We start from the raw sequence: 23875 nt of genomic DNA, 5'->3' as shown, positions 1-23875 counted from the left end.
GGCTGCCCTATAGGGTTATGGGGTTGCCCTATAGGGTTATGGGGCTGCCCTATGGGGTTATGGGGTTGCCCTATAGGGTTATGTGGTTGCCCTATAGGGCAATGGGGCTGCCCTATAGGGCTATGGGGCAGGGAGGGGGTGAGCAGGAGGCGGGGCAGGAGGTGGGGGGAGGGGTCACGTGGGGGGAGGGGCTCCAGGAGGAAGTCACCAGGGGGCAGGAGGAGGGAGGAGCAAATGGAGCCTGAGACCAGGAGGGAGATGAGGAGACAACAGGGACCTGGGGGGAGACATATAGGGACATATAGAGACCCTATAGAGACCCCATAGGGAGCCATAGAGCCCCAATAGAACCACATAGAGACCCCATAGAGACACATAGAGATCCCATAGGGACACATAGAGACCCATTGGGACCCCATAGATCCCCCATAGAACAATAGAGACCCATAAAGCCCCCATAGAACCCCATAGAGACACATAGAGACCTCATAGACACCCTATAGGGACTCCATAGAGCCCCATAGATACCCATAGAGACCCAAAGAGAACAATAAAGACCCCCAGAGACCCCACAGAGCCCCATTGGAACCCCATAGAGCCTTCATAGAGCCCCATAGACACCCATAGAGCCCCATAGGACCCCATAGACCGCCCCATAGAGCCCCAATAGAACCCCAGAGAGCCCCCATAGAGCTGCCTTAGAGCCCCCATAGAACCCCATAGACCCCATAGAGCCCCCATAGAGCCCCATAGACACCCCATAGATCCCCACCCCCCCCTGCTCCCTCCCCATTGGCTGCCGCCGCAGGGGGCGTGGCCTCACCCTCGGCAGGGGGCAGGGGGTGGGGGCTGCTCAGGGTCAGGGTGTAGGGAGGGGGCGGAGCCTCGGAGGGGGCGGGGCAAGGGGAGGCTCCGCCCACTGAGGCCACGCCCCTGTCCTCTGGCCCCGCCCCCTCCTCTTCCTCCTCCTGGGCGGGGCTTCCGGATGGGCCAATCAGAGGCGGCGGATCGGGTGCGGGGGGGCGGGGCCGCCTCGCGCCTGGGTCATGGGGTCATGGGGGGGGGGGGAAAGAGGGAGTGAGGCTCTATAGGGACACATAGAGACCCCATAGAGACCCATAGAGACCCATAGAGACACATAGAGACCCCATAGAGACCCATAGAGACCCATAGAGACACATAGAGACACATAGAGACACATAGAGACACATAGAGACCCATAGAGACACATAGAGACACATAGAGACCCCATAGAGACCCATAGAGACCCATAGAGACACATAGAGACCCCATAGAGACCCATAGAGACCCATAGAGACACATAGAGACACATAGAGACCCATAGAGACCCATAGAGACACATAGAGACACATAGAGACCCCATAGAGACCCATAGAGACCCATAGAGACACATAGAGACACATAGAGACCCCATAGAGACCCATAGAGACCCATAGAGACACATAGAGACCCCATAGAGACCCATAGAGACACATAGAGACACATAGAGACACATAGAGACCCATAGAGACCCATAGAGACACATAGAGACACATAGAGACCCCATAGAGACCCATAGAGACCCATAGAGACACATAGAGACCCCATAGAGACCCATAGAGACCCATAGAGACACATAGAGACACATAGAGACCCATGGAGACCCATAGAGACACATAGAGACACATAGAGACCCATAGAGACCCCATAGAGACCCATAGAGACCCATAGAGACACATAGAGACCCCATAGAGACCCATAGAGACACATAGAGACACATAGAGACACATAGAGACACATAGAGACCCCATAGAGACCCATAGAGACACATAGAGACACATAGAGACCCCATAGAGACCCATAGAGACACATAGAGACACATAGAGACCCCATAGGGACCCATAGAGACCCATAGATACCCATAGAGATCCATAGAGACACATAGAGTCCCACAGAGACCCCATAGAGACCCCATAGAGACCCACAGAGACCCATAGAGTCCCCATAGAGACCCACAGAGACCCATAGAACCCCATAGAGACCACATAGAGAGACATAGACCCCCATAGTGACCCCATAGAGCCCCATAGAGACCCATAGAGTCCCCATAGAGACCCCATAGAGCCCCATAGAGCCCTATAGAGCCCCACAGAGTCCCCATAGAGACCCATAGAGACCCCATAGAGACCCCATAGAGACCCATAGAGACCCATAGAGACCCACAGAGTCCCATAGAGTCCCCATAGACACCCACAGAGACCCATAGAGCCCCATAGAGACCCCATACAGAGCCATAGACCCCCATAGTGACCCCATAGAGACCCATAGAGCCCTATAGAACCCCATAGAGACCCCATAGAGACCCATAGAAACCCCACAGAGTCGCATAGAGACCCCATAGAAACCCCATAGAGCCCCATAGAGACCTCACAGAGACCTCACAGAGACCCCATAGAGCCCCATAGCCACCCCCTATCAGCCCTACCTGTGCTCTGCGGCTCCGGGCGGGGGGGCAGGAGCCTATAGACCCTATAGGGGCTGTGTCCATGGGGCTGGGATCTATGGGGCAGCTCCTGGAACTCGGGGCTCTTATGGAGGGCACAGCGGAGCCTGGACTTCCATGCTGCAGGGTCCGGGGGGGCGCCGGGGGGCAGGCGACCTTTGAACTCGGCCCAGGCCTATGGGGCAATGGGGGTCAATGGGGCAATGGGGGCTATGGGGTGATGGGGGTCAATGGGGGTCTATGGGGTAATGGGGGTCAATGGGGGTCTATGGGTAATGGGGGTCTATGGGGTAATGGGGGATAATGGGGTCTGTGGGGTAATGGGGGTCAATGGGGGTCTATGGGTAATGGGGATGTATGGGGTAATGGGGGTCTATGGGAGTCTATGGGGCAATGGGGGTCAATGGGGTAATGGGGGTCTATGGGGGTCTATGGCTAATAAGGGTCTATGGGGTAATGGCCTCCATAGGGTAATGGGGGTCAATGGGGTAATGGGATCAATGGGGTAATGGGGGTCAGCAGTGGCCTATAGGGATCAATGGGGGCCAATGGGAGCCCATAGACATCAATGGAGCCAATAGGGATCTATGGGGCCCATAGGGGTTGATGGTGATCATAAGGGTCAGTGAGGCCCATAGGGGTGAATGGGGGGCAAGAGGGGTCAGTGGGAGCTAACGCACCCCATAGGGGTCAATGGGACCAATAGGGATCAATGGGAGCTCACAGGGATCTGTGCACCCCATACAGCTCAATGGGGCCTATAGCACCCAATACCCCCCCATAGGGCCCAATACCCCCCCATAGGGCCCAACTGCACCCCATAGACATCAATAGCCCCCCTATAGTTCAGCAATACCCCATAGAAATCAACACATCCCATACAAATCAATGGGGCCCATAGGGCTCATTAATATCCCATAAAAGCCAATACACCTCATAGGCATTAATGCACCCCATAGGAATCAACGCACCCCATAGGGATCAATGCACCCCATAGCGATTAAAGCACCCCATAGGGATCTATATACCCCATAGCTCCCAATTACACCCTATAGACCCCAATGCGCCCCATAGGAATCAATGTACCCCATAGCCCCCAATTGCACCCCATAGCAATCAATGCACCCCATAGGCATCTATATACCCCATAGCGCCCAATTGCACCCCATAGGGATCAATACACCCCATAGCACCCAATTGCACCCCATAGGAACCAATGCACCCCATAGGGATCAATGCACCCCATAGCATCCAATTGCACCCCATAGACCCCATTGTGCCCTATAGGAACCAACGCACCCCATAGCGCCCAATTACACCCCATAGGAACCAATGAACCCAATAGGGATCAATGCACCCCATAGCACCCAATAGGGATCAATGCACCCCATAGGGATCAATGCACCCCATAGGGTTCAATGCACCCCATAGCCCCTCCCCCACCCCATTACGTCACTTCCGCCCCCCATGACGTCACCTTGCAGAGCGCACTTCCGGCCCCTCCCTTCCCCCCCCGCTGCCAGGGGATGCGCAGCGCCGTCCGCTCGGGGTCGTCCCAGACCAGCCCCGCGTAGCGTCCACTGCGCAGCTGCGCCAGGAGCCAATCACGGAGCCGCTTCTTGCCGCGGGGGGGCGTGGCCTCCGTCATGGCCCCGCCCCCCCACCCCTCCGGGGCGCGCCAAAACGGGCCCAAAACGCGCGAAAACGCGGTTAAAATGGCGCCAATAAGCGCGGGCGCGCCAAAATGGGCGCAAACCGCGGGAAAACGCGGCGGAAATGGCGCGGAACGGAGCGCGCTTTTCCCCGCGCTTCCCGGAGGGGGGGCGTGGCTACGGGGGAGTCACGTGGTCGCGGTGGAGTCACGTGGTCAGGATGGGCGTGGTCACCGCCGTGGCCCAGCCCCCCTTTATCCGGGCGCGCCAAAATGGCGGAAACCGCGCGAAAACGCGGTTTAAATGGCGCCAATAAGCGCGGGCGCGCCAAAATGGGCCAAAAGCGCGCGAAAACGCGGCGGAAATGGCGCGGAACCCCGCGCGGTTCTCCCCGCGCTTCCCGGAGGGGGGGGAGTGGCCACGTGCGAGGTCACGTGGTCGCGGTGGGCGTGGTCACCGCCATAACCCCGCCCTTCTTTATCCCACCTGCGGGCGCGCCAAAAAGGCGGAAACCGCGCGAAAACGCGGTTTATATGGCGCCAATCCGCGCGGGCGCGCCAAAACGGCCCCAAACCGCGCGAAAACGCGGCGGAAATGGCGCGCTTCCGGGTGGGCGTGGGGGGCGTGGCCAAGGGGAAGGTCACGTGTCCTGAGGGGGCGTGGCCCCGCCCCTCAACGGCGCCTCCCGTTGGAGGAGGAGCCGGAGGCGGCGCTCGTAGGCCACGCCCCCTTCCCCCGCGCGCCGCTGGCTCCGCCCCCCCGGCAGGTGGCGCTCTGCGCATGCGCGGAGCTCGGTGCTGTCGTACAATGGGAGGGGGTCCAGGCGGTGGTGGTTGATCACGTGGACCAGGTACTCGGTGTAGTGCCCCCTAGTGGACGGGAGGTATATGGGTCCTATAGGGTCCTATAGGGTTTCTATAGGGTTTCTATAGGGTTTCTATGGGGCTGGCCCCATAAGTGATGGTCCTGCCCCATAGATCCTCACCGGCACAGGCCACCGTGGGCCAATGGGGTGTCCCGGCCGCAGGGCTCGTCCTTGAGACCCATTGGGGTCTCTTTCTGCTCCAGCACTGGGCAGCCGCCTATAGGGTGGGATATAGGGGGTTATAGGGGGGATATAGGGGTTATGGGGTGGGGATATGGGGGGTTATGGGGTGGGGATATAGGGGGTTATGGGGTGGGGATATAGGGGGTTATGGGGTGGGGATATAGGGGGTTATGGGGTGGAGATATGGGGGGTTATGGGGTGGGGATATAGGGGGTTATGGGGTGGGGACATAGGGGGTTATGGGGTGGGGATATGGGGGGTTATGGGGCAGAGACATGGGGCATTATGGGGTGGAGGCATGGGGGGTTATGGGGCAGACACATAGGGGGCTATGGGGCGGGGACATGGGGGGTTATGGGTCAGACCCACACTTATGGGGTGAAGGGGGGGGGGGTCTTACCGCCTGGGGGAGGGGAGAAGCCTGCGGGGAGCTCGGTTTCGAAGGGGATGGAGGCGTCCTGGAAGGGAGAGGTTAGGGGGCTGCCCCATAGAGACCCATAGGGACCCCATAGAGACCCATAGAGTCCCATAGAGTCCCATAGAGACCCATAGAGCCCCATAGAGCCCCATAGAGACCCATAGAGACCCATAGGGACCCCATAGAGACCCATAGAGCCCCATAGAGACCCATAGGGACCCATAGAGACCCATAGCGCCCCATAGCGCCCCATAGCGCACCTGGAGCAGCCGCTGCAGGCGGGTTGGGCTCCAGTCCCGCAGGTGGAAGATGCAGTCTCGGGGGTGGTGCCCATGGAGGGAGCCCCGAAGGGGGCAGCCATCTATGGGGCAGGACTGGGGGGAGATGGGGGTCAGAGCCATAGAGACCCATAGAGACCCATAGAGAAACATAGAGACACATAGAGACACATAGAGACCCCATAGAGACACATAGAGACCCATAGAGACACATAGAGACACATAGAGACACATAGAGACCCATAGAGACCCCATAAAGACCCCATAAAGAGCCATAGAGACCCATAGGGACCCCATAGAGACCCTATAGAGAGCCATAGAGACCCCATAGAGACTCAAAGAGACTCCATAGAGACCCATAGAGTTGCCATAGAGACCCCATAGAGCCCCCATAGGGACCCATAGAGACCCATACAGACCCCATAGAGACCCATAGAACGACATAGAGACCCCATAGAAACCCATAGAGACCCCATAGAAACCCATAGAGACCCATAGAGACACATAGAGACCACAGAGACCCATAGAGACCCCATAAAGAGCCATAGAGACCCATAGGGACCCCATAGAGACCCCATAGAGAGCCATAGAGACCCCATAGAGACTCATAGAGACTCCATAGAGACCCATAGAGTTGCTATAGAGACCCCATAGAGCTCCCATAGGGACCCATAGAGACCCATAGAGCCCCCATAGACACTCATAGAGACCCATAGAGACCCCATAGAGACCCATAGAGACCCATAGGGACCCCATAGAGCCCCATAGAGACCCATAGAGACCCATAGAGCCCCATAGACCCCATAGGCTCACATCACGGGGGTGGAAGGGGCAGGCACAGCCGCTGCAGAACTGGTGCTGGCACTGGGAGCACTGGAGGTGCAGGCAGCCCCCACGGGCCAGGGCAAAGCGAGCCCCACAGCGTGGGCAGCCTATGGGCACAGGGACATATAGAGACACATTGGGATCCATAGGGACCCCATAGAGATGCCATAGAGATGCCATACAGCCCCATAGAAACCCATAGAGACGCCATAGGGACCCATAGAGCCCCACAGTGACCCATAAAGACCCATAGAACCCCATAGGGACCCCACAGAGACCCTATAGAGACCCATAGAGACCCCATAGAGAGCCCATAGAGCCCCATAGAGACCCGTAGAGCCCCATAGGGACCCCATACAAACCCCATACAGACCCCATAGAGACCCCAGATCCCCATAGAGACCCCATAGGGACACCATAGAGCCCCATAGTGACCCATAAAGACCCATAGAGCCCTATAGGGACCCATCAGAGACCCTATAGAGACCCATAGAGACCCCATAGAGAGCCCATAGAGCCCCATAGAGACCCCATGGAGACCCGTAGAGCCCCATACGGACACCATAGGGACCCCATACAGACCCCATAGAGACCCCAGATCCCCATAGAGACCCCATAGAGCACCATAGAGCCCCATAGAGCCCCGTAGAGCCCCGTAGATACCCCATAGAGCCCCATAGAACCCCATAGACCCCCATAGATACCCCATAGATACCCCATAGATCCCCATAGACCCCATAGAGCCCCATAGACCCCCATAGACCCCCATAGAAGCCCATAGACACCCCATAGACACCCCATAGACACCCCATAGACACCCACAGACCCCCATAGACCCCCATAGATCCCCATAGACACCCATAGAGCCCCATAGACCCCTATAGAGCTCACCGATGCTGTGCTCCTGCAGGAAGGCCTCCAGGCTCGGAGCCTCTGGCGCCCCCTGGTGGTTGGAGGACCCAAGCCAGGCCTCGAAGGCAGCACAGGACAGGGAGGTGTGTGCAGGGAGCCACTGAGCCATAGGGATACATAGAGACCCCATAGAGACCCCATAGGAACCCATAGAGACACATAGAGACACATAGAGAACCCATATGGACCCCATAGAGACCCATAGAGACACATACGGACTCATAGGGACACATAGAGACACATAGAGACACATAGAGACCCATAGGGACCTCATAGGGACCCATAGAGACCCCATAGACACCCATAGGGACCCCATAGAGACCCCATAGACACCCATAAGGACCCATAGAGACCCATAGAGACCTCATAGAGACCCATAGAGACCCCATAGAGACCCCATAGAGACCCATAGGGACCTCATAGGGACCCATAGAGACCCCATAAACACCCATAGAGACCTTATAGAGACCCCATAGAGACCCAAAGAGCCCCATAGAGACCCCAGAGAGACCCCAGAGACCCTATAGAGACCCCATAGAAATCCCATAGACCCCCCACACTGCCCCACAGAACGCCACAGACCCCCATAAAGACACCACAGTCCTCCCCCCTGCCCCATAGACCACATAGAGACCCATAGAGACCCCATAGAGACCCCATAGAGCCCCATAGACACCCATACAGACCCCATAGGGACCCATAGAGACCCCACAGAGACCCCATAGAGACCCATAGAGACCCATAGATCCCCATAGATCCCCATAGAGCCCCATAGAGACCCCATAGAGCCCCATAGAGACCCATAGAGACCCATAGATCCCCATAGAGCCCCATAGATCCCCATACCGGGCGCTGGCATCGGGGGCAGCAGCTGTGTTTGCATTGGGGACATTGAGCAGGGCCTTGCTCAGCCTCGAAGATGAAGCCAAAGGAGCACTTGGGGGGCAGAGGAGAGGCCTTTCTATGGGGCTGCCCCATAGAGACCCCATAGATCCCCATAGAGACACATAGAGACCCATAGAACCCCATAGAGACCCATAGACACCCATAGAGACACATAGAGACCCATAGAGACCAATAGACAAGAGCTAAGGGGGCGTGTCCTCCGCTGGCCCCGCCCCCTCGCAGCACTATACCGCCCCCTGGAGGCCGCGCCGCAGCGCTGCCTGCACCCCCCATAGCCCTCCATAGGCACCCTATAGACCCACATAGAACCCCATAGAGACCCATAGAGACCCATAGAGACCCATAGGGACCCATAGGGACCCATAGGGGCCCATAATGCACCTGGGGGCACCAGAGGAACTGGGGGTCTCGCTCCAGCTCCAGCTCAGTCAGTTTCTGGGTGAAGAGCTCATAGGTGGCTGGGTCCAGGCACTGGCGGAGCTGTGGGGCAGGGGCCCCATAGAGAGACATTGGGACCCATTATAACCATTGTAACCCATTGTAACCCATAATAACCCATTATAACCCATAATAACCCATTGGAACCCATAATAACCCATTGTAAGCCATTATAACCCATTGTAACCAATTATGACCCCACTATAACTCTATTCTAACCCACTATAGCCCATTATAGCACCCCTAAAACCCATTATAACCTCATTATAATCTCATTATGGCCCATTATAACCCATTTAACTACATTCTGCCCCCATTACAACCCAATATACTCCATTATACCCCATTATAATCCCATTATACCCCAATATAACCCATTACAACCCATTATAACCCATTATAACCTCAATATAGTTCATTATAACCCATTATAACTTCAAAATATCCCATTATAACCCATTATAACACCTTATAACTGCATTATAACTCATTACAACCCCATTATGTCCCATTATAAGCCATTATCCCCCATTATAACCCCATTATAACCCATTATAACCCATTACCCCCCATTGTAACCCATTATAACCCATTATAACCCATTATACCCCATTATAACCCAATTATAATCCAGTATAACCCCATTACCCCCATTATCCCCCATTATAACCCTATTATAACCCACTATAACCCATTACCCCCCATTATACCCCATTATAACCCATTATAACCCCATTATAACCCATTATAACCCAATTATAACCCATTATAACCCATTATAACCCCATTATAACCCCATTACCCCCCATTATCCCCCATTATAACCCCATTATCCCCCATTATAACCCCATTATAACCCATTATACCCCATTATAACCCATTATAACCCAATTATAACCCATTATAACCCATTATAACCCATTATAACCCATTATAACCCCATTATACCCCATTATAACCCATTATAACCCCATTATCCCCCATTATAACCCATTACCCCCCTTTATAACCCATTATAACCCATTATACCCCATTACCCCCCATTATCCCCCATTACCCCCCATTATCTCCCATTATCCCCCATTATAACCCCATTATAACCCCATTATCCCCCATTATCCCCCATTATACCCCATTATAAACCATTACATCCCATTATACCCCATAGGACCCCATTGCACCTGCGCATCCAGCAGACAGAAGTAGCCCGCGGCCGCCGCGGGGTCACGGAGGTCAGGGCGCGCGCACGAGGGGCACACGAGGTCACGAACCCGCCGCTCGCGCACCCCGACCCGGAAGTGAAGCCGGAAGCACTCGGGGCACAGCCAACACTGGCAGGCTGGGAGCACCTGGGCCTATGGGGCACATATGGGGTTCTATGGGGCACATATGGGGCTCTATGGGGTGTATATGGGGTTCTATGGGTCTCTATGGGTCTCTATGGGGCTCTATGGGCCGCTATGGGGTGTCTATGGGGTGTCTATGGGGGTCTATGGGGCTCTATGGGGTGTATATGGGTCCCTATGGGGTGTATATGGGGTTCTATGGGGGTCTATGGGTCTCTATGGGGTGTATATGGGGTTTCTATGGGGGTCTATGGGCACTAGGAAGCACTCGGGGCACAGCCAACACTGGCAGGCTGGGAGCACCTGGGCCTATGGGGCACATATGGGGGTCTATAGGGCTCTATGGGGTGTATATGGGGCTCTATGGGGCTCTATGGGTCTCTATGGGGCTCTATGGGGTGTATATGGGGTGTATATGGGTGTCTATGGGTGTCTATGGGTGTCTATGGGGTGTCTATGGGGGTCTATGGGTGTCTATGGGGATCTATGGGTGTCTATGGGAGCTAGGAGGCACTCGGGGCACAGCCAACACTGGCAGGCTGGGAGCACCTGGGCCTATGGGGCACATATGGGGTTCTATGGGGTGTATATGGGGTTCTATGGGGGTCTATGGGTCCCTATGGGTCTCTATGGGGTGTATATGGGGTTCTATGGGGTCTCTATGGGGTTCTATGGGGTCTCTATGGGGTTCTATGGGGTCTCTATGGGGTGTCTATGGGTGTCTATGGGTGTCTATGGGTGTCTATGGGTGTCTATGGGTGTCTATGTGGGTCTATAGGGTGCCTATGCAGGGCTATGGGGGGTGCAGGCAGCGCTGCGGCGCGGCCTCCAGGGGGCGGTATAGTGCTGCGAGGGGGCGGGGCCAGCGGAGGACACGCCCCCTGTGCTCTGGGCTATGGGGGCTATGGGTGTCTATGGGGCTCTATGGGACTGTATGGGGGTCTATGGGGCTCTAGGGGTCTCTATGTAGTCTCTACGGGTCTATATTGGGTCTCTATGGGGATCTATGGGATGTCTACGGGGTTATATGGGGTCTCTATGGGGCTTTATGGGGTTCTATGGGGTGTCTATGGGGCTCTATGGGTCCATATGGGGTTCTATGGGGTTCTATGGGGTGCCTATGGGGTCTATGGGTGTCTATGGGGCGCTATGGGGTGTCTATGGGGTTCTATGGGGCTGACCCCTCCCACCCCCATTACCACCCCCTATAGATGTGTATGACCCCATTTACCTCCATTACCCCCCCATATGTATAACCCCATTCACCCCATTACCCCCTATATGTATAACCCCATTCACCCCACACATAACCCCCTATATATATGACCCCATTACCACCCCCTATATGTATAACCCCATTACCCCCCCCTATATGCATATATGACCCCATTGCCCCACACCCTGCCCCCCAAGTGCCCCATACCTGCTCCCTGGCCACGGCTGCCCCACATACAGCACACTCACACCGCAGGCGCCTCCGGAGCTGCTCGGGGTCCCCACAGCTGCCCACGGCCTCCAGTAGGGCCCCTAATGCTGCCCCATAGCCAAGCTCCCGTCCCAGCCCCACAAGTAGCTGAGCTCGGCCCCAGCTGGGCAGGGGCAGCTCGGCCAGAGCGCGGCGGATCAGGGGCTATGGGGCAGAGAGACACAGTGAGACCCATTGAGACCCATAGAGACCCATAGAGACCCACTGAGAACCATTGAGACCCATAGAGACCCATTGACACCTACTGACTCCCATTGAGTCCCATTGAGACCCATTGATCCCCATTGAGACCCATTGAGACCCATTGAGTCCCATTGAGTCCATTGAGTCCATTGAGACCCATTGAGAACCATTGAAACCCATTGAGACCCATTGATCCCTATTAATCCTCATTGATTCCCATTGACCCCATTGAACCCCATTGAGTCCCATTGAGTCCCATTGATCCCATTGAGACCCATTGACACCCATTGAGTCCCATTGAGTCCCACTGATCCCCATTGATCCCCATTGATCCCATTGACTCCCATTGATCCCCATTGACCCCATTGACCCCCATTGATCCCCATTGCCCCATTGATCCCCATTGATCCTATTGCCCCACTGACCGCCTGGTCTGCACACCCCCAATCCATAGGGGGGACGTGTGGGTCCCATAGCCGCTGTAGGAAGGGTCCCATCAATGCGGCCTGCAATAGGGCCAGGGCCCCATTGCCCCATAACCCCCATTGATCCCCATTGATCCCATTGATCCCCATTGATCCCATTGATCTCCATTGAGCCCCATTGACTCCCATTGATCCCCATTGATGTCATTGATCCCCACTGACTCCCATTGATCCCCATTGACCCCATTGACCCCATTGATCCCCATTGATCCCATTGCCCCACTGACCGCCTGGTCCGCACACCCCCAGTCCATAGGGGGGACATGTGGGTCCCATAGCCGCTGTAGGAAGGGTCCCATCAATGGGGCCTGCAATAGGGCCAGGGCCCCATTGCCCCATAACCCCCATTGATCCCATTGATCCCCATTGACCCCATTGATCCCCATTGACTCCCATTGATCCCATTGACCCCATTGATCCCCATTGACTCCCATTGATCCCCATTGACCCCATTGATCCCCATTGACTCCCATTGATCCCATTGACCCCATTGATCCCATTGACCCCATTGATCCCATTGACCCCATTGATCCCCATTGACCCCATAGCGCCCCACTGACCGCCTGGTCCGCACACCCCCAGTCCATAGGGGGGACATGTGGGTCCCATAGCCGCTGTAGGAAGGGTCCCATCAATGGGGCCTGCAATAGGGCCAGGGCCCCACTGATGGAGCCCCCAGCCTGGAACAGGGCCCGGCCAGACTGGAGCTGGTCTGGGAAGCCCATAGAGGAGAGAGCCTTGAGCTGGGGACAGAGCAGCCAATGGGAGGGGGGTTAGAGCCGATCCTGTGTTCTCATTGGCTGGCTTTAGCCCCGCCCCTTCATCCCCATTGGCTGCCCCTTAGCTCCACCCCTTATATTCACCCTTAGCCCCGCCCCTTCATCCTCATTGGCTGCCCCTTAGCCCCGCCCCTCATTCAACCCATTCCCCTTAGCCCCGCCCCTTCATCCTCATTGGTTCCCCATTAGCCCCGCCCCTTATTCAACCCCTTCCCTTCATCCTCATTGGCTGTCCCTTAGCCCCGCCCCTTTACCCTTATCTGCCTTCCCATTGGCCACTCTTTAGCCCCTCCCCTTCCTCCTTAGCCCCTCCCCTTTACCCTTAGCCCCTCCCCTTGGTCCTCATTAGCTCCACATTAGCCCCTCCCCTTCATCCCCATTAGCCCCTCCCCTTCATCCCCATTGGCTCCCCATAAGCCCCTCCCCTCTCCCCTGATTGGCTCCCGTTGGCCCCTCCCCTTTATCCCCATTAGCCCCTCCCCTTTACCCTCATTGGCTCCCGTTTAGCCCCTCCCCTTCATCCCCATTGGCTCCCCATTAGCCCCTCCCATTTCCCATAAGCCCCTCCCCTTCACCCCCATTAGCCCCTCCCCTTCTTCCCCATTGGCTCCCGTTTAGCCCCTCCCCTTCATCCCCATTGGCTCCCCATTAGCCCCTCCCCTTCATCCCCATTATCCCCTCCCCTTCATCCTCATTGGCTCCCTCTATCCTCTCCTCTCCCCTGATTGGCTCCCTTTACCCCCCCCTCTCCCCCCATTGGCTCACCTGCTTCCGTCTCCGCCCCATACACGCCCGCAGGGCCCCCCCCGCCTGCCCCATAGCGCGGCCCCAGCCCCATAGGGCCTCAGGCAGGGACAGGGCCCCCAATGGGCCCCCAGGCTCCTGTGCCCCATAGAGACCCACGGCCCCGGCCAGGACCCATAGGGTGTGGGGAGGGGCGGGGGGGGGGGAGAGGGGGGGCGGAGCCATGGAGCTCAGCGGCCTGGGGGGGACAAAGGGACATATAGAGACCCCATACGGACCCATAGAGACCCATAGAGACCCATAGGGACCCCATAGGGACCCCATAGACATCCCATAGAGACCCCATAGGAACCCCATAGGGACTCATAGGAACCCCATAAAGACCCATACAGACCCCATAGAGACCCATAGAGAGCAATAGGGACCCATAGGGACCTACAGAGACACCATTGAGACCCCACAGAGACCCATAGGGACACATAGAGACCCATACAAACCCCATAGAGACCCACAGAGACCCATAGGGACTCATAGGGACCCATAGAGACCCCATAGAGACCCCATAGAGACCCCATAGAGACCCATAAAGACCCAGAGAGACCCAGAGAGACCCATAGAGACCCCATAGAACCCCATAAGTACCCCATAGACACCCCATACAGCCCCATTCAGGCCCCATAGAGACCCCATTACCCCCCATAGCCCCCCATAGACCCCAATAGACCCCCATAGACCCCAATTACCCCCCCATAGACCCCAATTACCCCCCCATATACCCCCATAGAGACCCCATAGACCCCCATATCCCCCTATAGACCCCCATTACCCCCCATAGAGACCCCAATTACCCCCCATAGACCCCCATAGAGCCCCATAGGGACCCCATAGCCCCCCATAGAGACCCCATAGACCCCCATATCCCCCAATAGACCCCCATAGACCCCAATTACCCCCCCATAGACCCCCATAGAGACCCCCATATCCCCCCATAGACCCCACTATGGGTCCTGCCCCATAGCCTCACCCTCAGTAGGGCCACCACCCGGCGGCCATCTTGCTCCAGGCGCCTCTGCCGCCATTGGTCAGCGTCGAGAGGGGGCGTGGCCTTGGGCGGGGGGCGTGGCTCCGCTGGTGGGCGGGGCTCGGAGGGGGTCACGTGGGGGTCAGGGGCGGTCACGTGGTGCTCGGGGGCGGGGCTTACGGGGTGGCTCCGGTGCAGGTGGCACAGGGAACATGTGGGGCCAGGGCCGTGGTTGAAGTAGGTGCAGTGGGGGCAGGGCCAGCCCTATAGGAGACACATAGGGACATATAGGGACATATAGGGACCCATAGAGACCCATAGAGACACATAGAGACCCATAGAGACCCATAGAGACCCATAGAGACACATAGAGACACATAGAGACACATTGAGACCCCATTAACTCCCATTAAACCCCATTAGGACCCCATTGAACCCCTTTAGACCCCATTAAATCCTATTGGGAATCCACTGAACCCCATTAACGCCCATTAGGACCCCATTAACCCCCATTAAACCCCATTAAAACCCATTAAGCCCCATTAGGACCCCATTAACACCACTGGGACATCATTAACCCCCATTAGGACCCCATTGAACCACATTAAACCCCATTAGGACCCCATTAAACCCCACTGAGACCCCATTGGGACCCCATTAACCCCCATTAGGACCCCATTAAACCCAATTAGGACCCTATTAAACCCCATTAAACCCCATTGGGACCCCATTGAACCCCTTTAGACCCCATTAGGACCCCATTAACCCCCATTAGGACCCCATTGAACCCCATTAAACCCTATTAGGACCCCATTAACCCCCATTAGGACCCCATTAACCCCCATTAGTACCCCATTAACCCCCATTATGACCCCATTAAACCCCATTAGGACCCCATTAACCCCCATTAGGACCCCATTAAACCCCTTTAGACCCCATTAACCCCCATTAGGACCCCATTGAACCCCATTAACCCCCATTAAGACCCCATTGAACCCTATTAAACCCCATTAGAACCCCATTAACCCCATTAGAACCACATTAACCCCATTGAGACCCCACTGAACCCCATTAAACCCCATTAGGACCCCATTAACCCCCATTAAACCCCATTGAGACCCCATTAACCCCCATTAGAACCCCACTAAACCCCATTGAGACCCCATTAACCCCCATTAGAACCCCACTGAGACCCCATTAACCCCCATTGAACCCCATTGGGACCCCATTAACCCCCATTAAACCCCATTGGGACCCCATTAAACCCCATTAGGACCCCCTTAAACCCTATTAGGACCCCATTAACCCCCATTAAACCCCATTAGGACCCCATTGAACCCCATTAACCCCTATTGGGACCCCATTAAACCCCATTAGAACCCCATTAACCGCCATTAGGACCCCATTAAACCCCATTAGGACCCATTGAACCCCATTAAACCCCATTGAACCCCTTTAGACCCCATTAACCCCCATTAGGACCCCATTAAACCCCATTAGAACCCCATTAACCCCTATTAGAACCCCATTAAACCCCATTATACCCCATTAGGACCCCATTAACCCCCATTAGAATCCCATTAACCCCCATTAGGACCCCATTAGGACCCATTAAACCCCATTAACCCCCATTAGAACCCCATAGAACCCCATAGCGCCCCATAGCGCCCCACATGTACCTGCGGGGGAGGCCTCCGGGCCAGACGGGGGCGCTCACACACCCCACAGAGGACACTGGGGCTGCCATTGAGGAAGGTGCAGGAGGCGCAGGCCCAGCCCCCCCCCTCCTCCTCCTGCCCCATAGCGCTATGGGGCTGCCCCATAGCGGGTGGTGGGGCGGAGCTGGGGGGGGAAAGGGGTTATGGGAGCCATAGAGCACACACTATGGGGTGTAAGGGGGGTTATGGGGGGGTTATGGGGGGTATGGGGTGGCTATGAGGCTATGGGGTGGGTATAGGGCTATGGGGTGGCTATGGGGTGCTATGGGGCGCTATGGGGTGTCTATGGGGGTGTCTATAGGGAGTCTATGTGGGGCTATGGGGTGTCTATGGGGGCCTATAGGGAGTCTATGGGGGTCTATAGGCATATACGGGTAGATATGGGGTGTCTATGGGGTTATATGGGGTGTCTATGGGGGGTATGGGGTGTCTATGGGGTTATATGGGGTGGCTATGGGGCACTATGGGGTGTCTATGGGGGGCTATAGGGCGTCTATGAGGGTCTATAGGGTGTCTATAGGGGGCAATGGGGTGTCTATGGGGGGCTATGGGGTGGCTATGGGGGCCTATGGGGTGTCTATGGGGGTGTCTATAGGGAGTCTATGGGGGATATGGGGTGTCTATGGGGGAATACGAGGTGTGTATGGGGCGCTATGGGGTGTCTATGGGGTTCTATGGGGTGGCTATGGGGCACTACAGGATCTATGGGGCTCTATGGGGTATTCCTGAGGCTCTATAGAATATATATAGGGTGTCTACGAGACTCTATAGGGTGTCTATAGGTCAGCTATGGGGCTCTATGGGTCTCTATGGGGCAGGGGCTGTTCCATGTTACCTGGAGGGGGGGGTGCGGGGCCGGTCACATCGGGAGGGGGGGGTCCCCTATAGGGAAAGGCAGCATCAGCAGCCCCATAGAGACCCATAGAGACCCATAGGGACCCATAGAGACCCATAGAGCCCCATAGACCCCATACCTATAGGGCCATCGTGCTCCACTATGGGCATCGCATCAGTGACCAGGTCCTCCTGGGATAGGGAAAGGAGCTCCCAGTTCAAACCAGTTCAAACCAGTTCAAACCAGTTCAAACCAGTTCAGACCAGTTCAGACCAGTTCAAACCAATCCAAACCAGTTCAAACCAGTTCAAACCAGTTCAAACCAGTTTAACCCAGTGCTCTCCTCACCTCCTCGCCCCCCTTGAGGATGTCAGTGAAGAAGTGGGGGTTCGGGTGCTGGTTCTGGGGGGGAAGGAGAATCAGAGACCCCCATAGAGACCCATAGAGCCCCATTGAACCCCATAGAGCCCCACTGACCCCATTGATCTCCATAGAGCCCCATTGAACCCCATAGAGCCCCACTGACCCCATTGATCTCCATTGATCCCCATTGAACCCCATAGAGCCCCATTGATCCCCATAGAACCCCACTGAACCCCATAGACCCATTGATCCCCATTGCCCCCCATTACCCCATAGCCCCCCATTACTCCATAGACCCCCAACACCCCATAGCCCCCATCACCCCATAGCCCCCCATAGCTCCATAGCCCCCATCACCCCATAGCGCCCCATAGACCCCATAGTGCCCCATAACCTCCATCACCCCATAGCCCCATAGCTCCCCATAGCCCCCCATTACCCCACAGCCCCATAGCACCCCATAGCGCCCCATAATCTCCATCACCCCATAGCCCCCATAGCGCCCAATAGCCCCCCATAACCTCCATCCCCCCATAGCCCCCATCACCCCATAGCGCCCCATAGCCCCATAGGCCCCATACCCCCCATACCCCCCTATGTGCCCCATAGCACCCCCTAACCTCCATGAGCAGCTCCAGCTCCCTCCGCAGCAGCAGCACATCAGCTGTCACTGTGGCCACACGGGGTCCGTGTGGGGCTGGGACCCATGGGGGGAAGCTCAGCCCCTCCCCCTCCTCGGACGTGTACCCCAAGAGCATCAGCACCTCCCGGGCCCCCTATGGGGTGGATATAGGGGGATATGGGGGCTACAGGGCCCTATAGATGCCCATAGGAACCTATAGAACCCCATAGGTTTCTATGGGACCCCATAGGACCCCATTCCCATCCATAATACCCCATAGTACCCCACAGCACCCCATAGCAGACCCACAGCCGCCCCATAGCTGCGCCATAGATACTCCATAGCAGCCCCACAGATCCCCACAGCAGCCCCATAGCATGCCCCATAGATACCCCATAGTGTGCCACACAACTGCCCCGTAGTACCCTATAGCTGCCCCATAGTGTGGCCCATAATGCACCCCATAGCCTGCCCCATAGCGTGCCCCATAGCAGCCCCATAGTGTACCCCATAGCATGCCCCATAGATACCCCATAGCGTGCCCTATAGTATGCCCCATAGCGTGCCCCATATACTCCATAGCATGCCCTATAGCATGCCCCATAGATACTCCATAGCATACCCTATAGCGTGCCCCATAGATACCCCATAGTGTGCCCTATAGCATGCCCCATAGATACTCCATAGCGTGCCCTATAGCGTACCCCATAGCGCTCTCTATAGCACCCCATAGCGTGCCCCATAGCTTGCCCCATAGTCTGCCCCATAGACACCCCATAGCACACCCCATAGACACCCCATAGCACACCCCATAGCACACCCCATAGCACACCCCACAGCACACCCCATAGCTGCCCCATAGCACACCCCATAGCCTGCCCCACAGACACGTGGGTTACCGTCACGTGACGCAGCGCCCCGCGGTAGGCCGGGTTCCCGCGGCTCACGCGCCGCCAGTGCCGGGGGGGCGGGGCCTGCAGCAGGTTCCTCACAGCACACCCCATAGCTGCCCCATAGCTGCCCCATAGATACCCCATAGCTGCCCCATAGCTGCCCCATAGATACCCCATAGACACCCCATAGACACCCCATAGCTGCCCCATAGACACCCCATAGTGCACCCCATAGCACACCCCATAGCACACCCCATAGCCCACCCCATAGCACACCCCATAGACACCCCATAGCACACCCCATAGCTGCCCCATAGCACACCCCATAGCACACCCCATAGCACACCCCATAGCACACCCCATAGCTGCCCCATAGCACACCCCATAGCCCACCCCATAGCACACCCCATAGCACACCCCATAGCACACCCCATAGCCTGCCCCATAGCACACCCCATAGCACACCCCATAGCTGCCCCATAGCAACCCCATAGCTGCCCCATAGACACGTGGGTTACCGTCACGTGACGCAGCGCCCCGCGGTAGGCCGGGTTCCCGCGGCTCACGCGCCGCCAGTGCCGGGGGGGCGGGGCCTGCAGCAGGTTCCGCCCGTAGCGCTCCAGCAGCGTCAGCGCGCGGTGCACCACGGGAAGGCCCAGGGGGGGGGCCCCCCCCAGGGGGCTGGGGGGGGGGACAGGGGTCAGTGGGGGTCAATGGGGGTCACAGGGGTCAATGGGGGGGGGCTATGGGTTAATGGGGTCCTATAGGGGGTAATAGGGTCTATGGGGTCCTATGGGGTCAATGGGGGGCTATGGGGGTCAGTGGGGGTCGGGGGGGGGGGTATGGGGTTAATGGGGTACTATAGGGGGTAATGGGGTATATGGGGTCAATGGGGGGCAATGGGGGGTAATGGGGTCCTATAGGGGGTAATGGGGTCTATGGGGTCCTATGGGGTCAATGGGGGTCAATGGGGTCAATGGGGGTCAGTGGGGGGGATATGGAGTTAATGGGGTCCTATAGGGGGTATTGGGGTCTATGGGGGGCAATGGGGGCAATGGGGGTCAATGGGGGTCAGTGGGGGGGATATGGAGTTAATGGGGTCCTATAGGGGGTATTGGGGTCTATGGGGGGCAATGGGGGCAATGGGGGGCAATGGGGGGGGGTATGGGGTTAATGGGGACCTATAGGGGGTAATGGGGTCTATGGGGTCCTATGAGGTCAATGGGGGGCAATGGGGGTCAATGGGGGGTAATGGGGGACAATGGGGGCAATGGGGTCCTATGGGGTTAATGGGGGGTAAGGGGGTCCTATAGGGGGTAATGGGGGTCCATAGCACCCCTATGTGCCCCATACCCCCCATAGCGCCCCATAGAACCCATTACCCCATAGTCCCTCATAGCCCCATGTGCCCCATAGTGCCCCATATCCCCCACACCCCCCATACCCCCCATAACCCCCATAGCCCCATAGGCCCCTATGTGCCCCATAGCCCCCATACCCCCATAGCCTCCATGTGCCCCATACCCCCCATAGCCCCCATGTGCCCCATAGCCCCTCATTACCCCATACCCCCCATATCCCCCATAGCCCCCATTACCCCATAGCCCCCCATATCCCCTATGTGCCCCATAGTCCCCATAGCCCCCCATACTCCCCATATCCCCTATGTGCCCCATAGCCCCCATACCCCCATAGCCTCCATGTGCCCCATACCCCCCATAGCCCCCATGTGCCCCATAGCCCCTCATTACCCCATACCCCCCATATCCCCCATAGCCCCCATTACCCCATAGCCCCCCATATCCCCTATGTGCCCCATAGTCCCCATAGCCCCCCATACTCCCCATATCCCCTATGTGCCCCATAGCCCACATAACCCCCACAGGCCCCCATTACCCCATAGCCCCCATAGCCCCCCATGTGCCCCATAGCCCCCCATTACCCCATAGCCCCATAGGCCCCATTACCCCATAGTCCCCCATTAACCCATAGTCCCCATACCCCCCATAACCCCCATATCCCCCATAGCCCCTATGTGCTCCATATCTCCCTATGTGCCCCATACCCCCATAGCCCCCTGTGTGCCCCATACCCCCCATAGCCCCCCATACCCCCCTTACCCCCATATCCCTCATTACCCCATACCCCCATACCCCCCCATAGACCCTATGTGCCCCATAGCCCCCATACCCCCCATAGACTCCATATCCCCCATTACCCCATAGCCCCCATACCCCCCATAGCCTCCATGTGCCCCATAGCCCCCATACCCCCATACCCCCCATAGCCCTCCATGTGCCCCATACCCCCCATACCCCCCATAGCCCCCATACCTCCCATAGCCCCATAGCCCCCCAAAGTGCCCCATTACCCCATAGCCCCCATAGCCCCTCATACCCCCCATACTCTCCATAACCCACATTCCCTCTATACCCCCCATAGCCCCATAGTCCCCCATACCCCCCCACACCCCCCATTACCCCATACCTCCCATAGACCCCACAGCCCCATTACCCCATATACCCCACAGCTGCCCCATAGCTGCCCCATAGCTGCCCCATAGCGCCCCCTTACCAGCCTGAGGTTGCTCCTCAGCAGCCCTGCCCCATCGAGCAGCACACACTTGTGGGGCGGGGGCAGGGGCAGTGCCAGCAATGGGGTGAGCTCGGGGGGCAGGGGCAGCCCTGGGGCCTGCAGCAGAGCTGCCTCCAGCTGGGCCCGAAGGGGGGGGACACGGGGGTCTAGGGGGGCCCTATTGGGGTCTATGGGGGCTCTATGGGGGTCTATGGGGGGGACATGGGGGTCTATGGGGGGCACATGGGGGTCTAGGGGGGCCCCATTGATGTCTATGGGGGGGACATGGGGGTCTATGGGGGGGACATGGGGGTCTAGGGGGTCCCCATTGGGGTTAATGGGGTCCCCATTGGGTTTAATGGGGTCTGCATGGGGTTTAATTGGGGTGTCATTGGGTTTAATGGGGTCCCCATAGGGTTTAATGGGGTCTCCATTTGGTTTAATGGGGGCCCTATGGGCTTCTATGGGGGTCTCATTGGGTTTAATGGGGTCCCCATTGGGTTTAATGGGGGTGTCATTGGGTTTAATGGGGTGCCCATTGGGTTTAATGGGGTCCCCATTGCCCTTTGGGGCCACACTGCCCTCAATGTGGTCCCCATTGCCTTTAATGGGGTCCCCATAGGGTTTAATGGGGGTCCCATTATCCTTAATGGGGTTCCCATTGCCCTTAATGGGGGTCTCATTGGGTTTAATGGGTTCCCCATTACCTTTAATGGGGTTCCCATTGCCTTTAATGGGGTCCCCATAGGGTTCAATGGGGTTCCCACTGCCCTTAATGGGGTCCCTATAGGGTTCAATGGGGTTCCCATTGCCTTCAATGGGGGTCTCATTGGGTTTAATGGGGGTCCCAGTGTCATTAATGGGGTTCCCATTGCCCTTACTGGGGTCCCCATTGGGTTTAATGGGGCTCTCATTGGGTTTAATGGGTTCCCCATTGCCTTCTATGGGGTCCCCATTGGGTTTAATGGGGTTCTCATTGGGTTTAATGGGGTCCCCATTGCCTTCAATGGGGTTCCCATTGCCCTTAATGGGGTCCCCATTGGGTTTAATGGGGTTCCCATTGCCCTCAATGGGGTCCCCTATGGACGCCCCTGTGGGGCTCTCGGGGGTCTCCTCCACACTTTGGGGCTGCCCCTGCTCCTCCATGGCCCTAAAATGGGACAAATTCACCCCAAAACGGTCAAAACAACACCCTTAAACCCTAAAAACGGCCTTAAAAGGGGTCCCCCAATATACTCCTATGGGGGGGACCCTAAAATCCCCCCTTTTTACCTCATAAACCATCAATATGGGGTCCCCCAATACTTTCCTATGGGGGGAACCCCAAAATCCCCCTTTTTTACCTCATAAACCATCAATATGGGGTCCCCCAATACTTTACTATGGGGGTGACCCCAAAACCTCCCTTTTTTACCTCATAAAGCATCAATATGGGGTCCCCCAATGCTTTCCTATGGGGGTGACCCCAAAATCCCCCCTTTTTTACATCATAAATCATCAATATGGGGTCCCCCAATACTTTCCTATGGGGGTGACCCCAAAACCCCCCATTTTTACCTCATAACCCCATTAACTCCTCCCCTTCCCCTTATGTGTTAATGGAATTGGGGGGGGGGGGTCCCCCTTTTCCACCCCCCACCCCCACCATTTACCACCCCAGAACCCCCAAAACCCCATCAACGTCTCCCATAGACCCTAAGGATGACGGGAATGGGAATGGGGACAATGGGAACAACAGGAATTACCTCAGGATCCCCCTTTAATCCCAATGGATACGGGGTGGGGGGGGAGGCGATGGCGGAGCCAAGATGGCGGCGGTCTGAGGGGAGGGAGGGAGGAGGAGGGA

At 56.9% G+C, this 23875-nt stretch overlaps 2 protein-coding genes across 2 annotated transcripts; both read right to left on the bottom strand.

Moving 5' to 3' along the window:
* Positions 1-112: 112 nt before the first annotated feature.
* IRF9 (interferon regulatory factor 9) lies at positions 113-4321 on the bottom strand. The gene is made up of 5 exons (XM_034072509.1): positions 3981-4321; positions 2486-2678; positions 824-1039; positions 209-277; positions 113-120 (listed from the first exon to the last, which is right to left on the bottom strand). Exons 1-5 carry the CDS (start codon positions 4149-4151, stop codon positions 113-115), a joined length of 657 nt encoding a protein of 218 aa, XP_033928400.1. The 5' UTR covers positions 4152-4321.
* Positions 4322-4787: 466 nt separating this feature from the next.
* Positions 4788-23848, bottom strand: RNF31 (ring finger protein 31). The gene is made up of 21 exons (XM_034072508.1): positions 23775-23848; positions 22399-23179; positions 22034-22167; positions 19974-20136; positions 18561-18716; positions 17926-17979; positions 17710-17768; positions 16704-16866; positions 15023-15288; positions 14025-14241; positions 13041-13223; positions 11750-11956; positions 10162-10335; positions 8924-9022; positions 8483-8572; positions 7616-7736; positions 6713-6831; positions 5882-5995; positions 5604-5661; positions 5141-5237; positions 4788-5024 (listed from the first exon to the last, which is right to left on the bottom strand). Exons 2-21 carry the CDS (start codon positions 23173-23175, stop codon positions 4796-4798), a joined length of 3480 nt encoding a protein of 1159 aa, XP_033928399.1. The 5' UTR covers positions 23176-23179; positions 23775-23848; the 3' UTR covers positions 4788-4795.
* Between the last annotated feature and the right edge of the window lie 27 nt (positions 23849-23875).

The sequence above is a fragment of the Melopsittacus undulatus genome, chromosome 30 (genome assembly GCF_012275295.1).
Source record: "Melopsittacus undulatus isolate bMelUnd1 chromosome 30, bMelUnd1.mat.Z, whole genome shotgun sequence".
Taxonomy (NCBI): Eukaryota; Metazoa; Chordata; class Aves; order Psittaciformes; family Psittaculidae; genus Melopsittacus; species Melopsittacus undulatus.
This window is presented reverse-complemented; position numbering and strand designations above follow the sequence as displayed.